This window comes from Protopterus annectens, chromosome 4.part0 (genome assembly GCF_019279795.1).
Source record: "Protopterus annectens isolate FY-2018-M chromosome 4.part0, PAN1.0, whole genome shotgun sequence".
NCBI lineage: Eukaryota > Metazoa > Chordata > Ceratodontiformes > Protopteridae > Protopterus > Protopterus annectens.
In genome coordinates this window covers 1,138,524,254-1,138,530,239 of record NC_056733.1, presented here as the reverse complement: position 1 = coordinate 1,138,530,239, position 5,986 = coordinate 1,138,524,254, and the positions used below count along the sequence as shown (strand labels likewise).

The window sequence follows — 5,986 nt, the reverse complement described above, 5'->3', positions numbered from 1 at the left end:
AGGAGTGGAAATACCAAACTCTTGTGGGATTTGTCGGTTGCTTCACAATACAAGTATGCTGCGGTTAATAACAACATTGATTTTTTCAGAGTACAAAGCCAAAGGAACCAGCTGCCATCCACTCAGAAATGCCAGACTTCACGTAACATTTCCCAGGGCTAAAGACCAGACTTTTGTTACTACTTCAGCCACAGTTATAGTGTTTAAACTAATTAAACACCGGAAGATGTGTTTTTTAACTAATCCAACATCTAAACTGTGAAAGGCGGGCCAAGAAACAAAACCCGATGTCCAGATGCACTTTATTTACTGCATTCTTAACACAACAGCGGGGAACCAGGTTCAGTTCCTCCCTCAGCCAAGACAACCCCATTCATTTATTTAGGGGGATCTAATAAGGTAATACCTATTAAACTTCGAGTTAAGGTTTAACAGAAACAGATTTAAAAAGAAAATCATGATCTTCATCCTGCATCAGTACTTACATAATGCTTGTTAGGGATTCGTCTCTTCTGTACATCCTGCACAGCTACTTCCACTATGCTCCGCCTAGGCATTGCTTCCCACAAATTTCCGCTTTCTTGGAGCCAGAAGTGGGAAAAGCTTTCTTCTGGGGGTCGCACAGCTCCGGATCGAGTGGACGAAACAACTTTCAACATCCAAAGCGTCCGCTTCCTATGCTTTGTGTCCTAGATCCCTGCCTAAGCCAGAACAGCCTTAGGGCAAGAGGCAGGAAGCTTGCAAAGTGCAGCTGAACTGAGAGTATGCTTTGAATTGAATCCTTTATTCCCTCCCTCCCTCCTTTCCTCTCTATCATCGGGTTGCTCAGCCGATGAGTGGTTTTGCAGACGGAGGGGCTAAGCCAACCCACCAGCCTATCCGGCCCCTGAGATGGAATCAAATCCTTGTGAGTAGCTTCAGAGCCAACGTCGTTCAGACTAAACTAAATAGTGATTTTTCTGATGCTTTTAAAGCTCTGTCCGGAGTGTACTTTAACAGGTACGAAAACAGGGTCCTGTAATTTTCTAAAAATGATGTCACTGTTACTTGCTGAGTTGTTTGTCTATCATCCTTAAAGTGGTTTCACCGAGTATGGGTTTCATAGTGGTAAGAGGTCTAAATACATAGCTCCTTTGCCTCGCACCCAGATCTAATTGTTGCCACCCACTTTGTTAACTACCGCCCACTTTGTAACATCACTAACAGTCCCTACCCACATATCACTTCTTTGCCTATCTTGCCACAGTGCTGTTTTGATTCCCCAATGTAAGGGAAAAGACCGTTGCGCTACTAATTTTAACTAACAAGCTCCATACCTCTCAACCTCTAGCAGCAAGAAATCTGGAGAAAGCCAAAAATAACAAGGGTGGGGGTGGCTGGAATAAAATACCAACATCTGTGAATCGGGGACAGATTTTAAATATTGGTCTAGATTAACTGGCTTTGCCTTACCTACTCTTTGTGAAGGATATGGATGTCATAAGTTAGTGAATTCAATCGTTAATGATTTTCAAGAAAAGCACAAGATGTATGAGGAAAACAAAATTATGCAGTTCTTACTTTTTCCTGTACATTTTTTAATTAATTTATTATTTTAAGATGCTTGCACTTAACAGCTACTTCTGTGCCCAAAGCAACCCAGCTAACTGCTTTCCCAAATGGCTAATAGGAGCACAAGTTCCCAGTCTTCATGGACAGGCTGTTATCGTTAAAGTATTATAGAAAAGTAAATATATATGTGGGCAGTGGTAACCGTACACACTGCCCACAGAAGTGATCCATTAATTCATTTGTTTTTAATACAATTATTATAGTGACAGTGGTTACAAATACAAACGACTCTGTGGATGACAACAGCAGATCCTGTTATGAGGTGAAGTACTTAACTGATAGGTTGCCTAGAAAAGCCAGTCTCAGTATATACCCTAAATGTTAATCAGAGTCGGGAGCAAAAGCTCCAAGGGATGTTTTTTTCTTTTGTAGGCATTTTTTTTCTAATACTGGAAAGTTAACACCTGGCTTATTTCAGGAAAGGTCACTATCTACATACATGGGCAGTGGTAACAGTGCACACAGTCTGCAGCCATTTGTGTTCCCTTCTTATACAGTAGTTACAACACAAGTAATCCACAGTGCTCCAGCTGGGTCTGGTATCCAACCTGTGAAAAAACATAAAAGAGTACTAAGGTCCACAGGTTCATAGCTAAGTACTAGGCTATCTGCCCATGGGCATTTATAAGCCTAGCCACAGAGTGATGGCTTTCGCCTCCCCATTAGATTAGTAACCTGGGCCTCTGTCAATAGGGCTCCTGAAGTGATCCCAGGGTAGAACTTACGATTACCCATCCACTCATCAAGATTTCTCTTGAAGAGGGTCAGAGAGGAGCTCTGTCGAATATGGATTGGGATTCTATTCAGAGTGAGGGAAGTCGCTGGGAGAGGAATCTATCCCCCCAGCATGTCCTGTTTATTGTTGTAGATAGGTTCAAGTCTCTAGAACGAGTGGTTCTGAGGGATCTCATTTTTTTGAGGTGAAGCATGTCCATTAGTTCAGGGTTTGACATGGCCCTGAACTAATGGACATGCTTCACCTCAAAAAAACGAGATCCCTCAGAACCACTCGTTCTAGCAACTTGAACCTATGTACAACAATAAACAGGACATGCAGGCCATAAGATATCACCTTAGCTCTTAGATCTAGAAGAACACTTCTAATCCCCTCCCAGAAGGAGTAGTAAAGTCTTGCAGAAATTTTTAAAAGTTTTTTTTTTTTTTTTAAAGTTTATTCAAGCCAGTTAAAAGAGTTGATGAATAAGCACGCTTATTCTGATGCTATAGCATTTACTGACATTTAAAGACATTTTTGAGACAATAGATGGAGGGTCCAAGGTTCCTGAGAGGTAAAAAAGAAAAGGTAGGAAAGTAAGTGGACCAGTGCCAGGGCTTAGGGTTGAATCCCCTATTTGAATATTCTAACCAGCCCTAGAAGAGCTTCCCAACTCACCCTGTTGTGAAGCTTCCCATTAAGTTTACAATTCATCAGGTTTTTGATTAGGTAAAAAAGGCAAGTATGCAATGCAGTATAAAACACTACATTTACTAAAATTCACATTATATTATGAGGCAGGAGGACAGCACAAATAATAACAATTCTGAAATGTTTTTGCATACGCTTCATCAAGTTTTTCAGTAATATGGAAAACAGTTTTATAGCAATATAAAGCCTGCTTTTATAAGGCTAGTGTTGGCCCTTTTTACTCATATGTCAGCGTCATTTATAATTTTTTTGTTATTATTATTATTATTATTATTATTATTATTATTATTATTATTATTTTAATCACAGATCTTTCTTTTGCAAGCCACTATTGTTGTATTTAACCAGTTTATGAAACATGTTAAAGGAGAAGCCACACACACTTTTCTGAGGGCTCGTATTAAAATCATTAAACTGTTTTGCTTGCTGACATATGTCTGTTTCTTGGTCTAGAAAACAATGCAGTGCCTGCTTTTAAGAGGCTCATTTTTTGATATCTTGATAATAATGACAGTGCCTGCTTGTAAAGGGCTCATTTCAGTTGAAATGACACAGATCCATTATGTAAAATCTTGTTACCCAGCATCATGATTAATCTTTTGATATGATAATAATGACAGCGCCGACTTGTAAGAGGCTCATTTCAGTTGAAGTACCCCAGATTTTTTCTATGAAATCTCTTACCATCAGCAGAGACATATTCAGAGACAATAATAACAGAAACAAAAACAATAATAAAAATGATACACCATAAATAAAAATAAAATCTTGGGTTCAAAAGATAAAGTCAAACTGATCTTTTTGAACAGCAGACTTAGCCTGAGAAGCAAGTCTGCATCCCAGAAAAAAAAAACAGTAAAAATATGGGCTTAAGTGCCTTCCTGGATTAGTGGGAGTCAGTGCACCACCCCAAGAGGACAAAATAAACTTAGTGTCTTGGAACCAGGTGGGGGATGTTTCACTAATGCCAATGTTCAAAAAAGAGAGAAATAGATGGTAACTTATTAGGGCAAAAACTTTTGTGAGATTAATGAATATTGTTCTTGTCAAGTTACCTTTGTCCATGTTGAGGAGAATGTTTTCAGTTAGGCGCCAATGTACCATCATTGTACTGTGATCTGTCCAGAATGCGTGTTGTTTTAGAATAAGGAGATGGTATTGTTGAATGTGTAATGAGTGTTGAATAAAAATATTTTTTATTCCCAGCACCTTGCAAAAAGTGAGTAAGATGAGTATAGAAAATAGGCAAGAAGGGGCTGGAATTTCAGAAAGAAAACTAACAAATTAACCAGTGAATTGAGAGGAAATAACTAGTGAAAGAAAGATAATAGAGAGACAGAAGACCAAGCAAAAGTTTGGACTATAGGATATACACTTCCTACCAGGGACTGAAACTGAGTATAGGTAAACAGAAAGAGATAGTGGAGTGCTAAGTGAAACAACAGCTCTGGTTGAGTGTAGAATAGAAGCTGCTGTTAACAAAAATGGACAATTAATGGGGCATATAAAATATTTTAGGATAAGTATAAGAATCAATCAGAAGAGGTTAGAAAACATTGGGAAGATTTATGGCATTCATGCTGTAATGTAACCACAAACATTTTCTTACCAAGTCCATAAAAATTTGAGATGGCCAGTCTGTTCACCGTAGATGGTTGGAAAACTTTTATAGTTACTTGAAAAGCTGGTGAAATTAATCTGGCAGTTGCAGATTCCAACCTAAAGTGTCACCAACCTGGAGAATTTATGGCACTGCTTAGTTCCTGCCCTGCAGTCTTTCTCTGGATCCAGACATCTGGGTAACTGTACTGCTGCAAAATGGAAATTGAAGTGCTCCTACTCTGGACTCAATCACGTACATAAATGTTAGTTACTGTGCTTTTACTGAAGTGACCTTATACAAGGCACAGGCACCACTCATCCTGTGTTCAAATACAGGCAAGGCTCACCAATGAAAAGTTATTTAAAATCAATGATGACACTGATTATCTTACTTACTGATACTGCCGACTGCAGCTTCTGTGTTGGTGCCTAATACAAATAAATGCAAAGCAGCTTTTTCGTGCTGAAACCAAAGTCTGATTAGCTGCTGATTTAGTGCCTTGTAAAAAACAAAGACTGGCTAGTGCACATAAACTTTGCAGACTATTAACCTTCTCAGCAGTATATTATTATCTTTTTTTTTTGTTCAGCACTACTAAGATAACTTGTCTATATAAAAGACGACATGTACAGTACTGTACAATTTACAGCTTTAATGTTTTCATATTTGCTCTTCGTACAACATGAAGAATCTCCGGCATACAGATCTAACAAGAAATCAGATCCAACATTATTCAATTTTACTGTTCTTTTATACACTTTATTCTTCTGTAATTTGGATTCTGTCCATGAGAACAGTCTATTGTTTAATACCTTTGGAATTTGCAGTCTGTTACTTTGATATCCTCTAATGGCATACAGTTTGTTGTTAAGCTACTTTGGTTCTTGTTTCAAGGTAAATTCAGTAAGCTGTCCTTGCCTACAACCAGGTTCCTTCCTTGCACCTGTGTCTCAGAAATTCCTTATTTGTAATCCTTGACGTCTGCATTAAACACTGAACATTCAGATACATGTATTAACCTCAGCTCAGCCTTTGATCTTGTTGATCAGTCAGTTCTGCTAGACCTTCTCAGTGAAATAGGCATTAGCAATGACACAGGTCCCTGCTTCAAAAACTACCTCTCTAACTGCCACTTCTCAGTCAATTTTAATTCATCTACCTCTACATCAGTTCCTCTGCAAAAAGGCCCCCCCCCCCCAAGGACCTATTCTGTCACCTCTCCTCTTTTCTACCTACATTAGCAAACCTCCTTTTGACTTACCCCATCTTCCTCTCATGCTTTATGCTGATGACATGGTCCCATTCTCCTCCAACCATTGTCTCTTCTCCTGAACTTGAACTCCAGG

General features: G+C 38.9%; 1 protein-coding gene across 4 annotated transcripts in view; it reads right to left on the bottom strand.

Moving 5' to 3' along the window:
• SH3PXD2B (SH3 and PX domains 2B) overlaps positions 1 to 1,162 on the bottom strand; it is a 1,471,413-nt gene extending 1,470,251 nt beyond the window's left edge. For 2 of the 4 annotated variants that reach the window (XM_044069107.1, XM_044069108.1), the window contains exon 1: positions 486 to 1,160. In XM_044069107.1, coding sequence (XP_043925042.1) covers positions 486 to 659 — 174 coding nt within the window. In that variant the 5' untranslated portion in view covers positions 660 to 1,160. Of the gene's footprint in view, positions 1 to 485 lie in introns of all 4 variants that reach the window. The other 2 variants (XM_044069105.1, XM_044069106.1) reach the window with 2 other exon arrangements.
• Between the last annotated feature and the right edge of the window lie 4,824 nt (positions 1,163 to 5,986).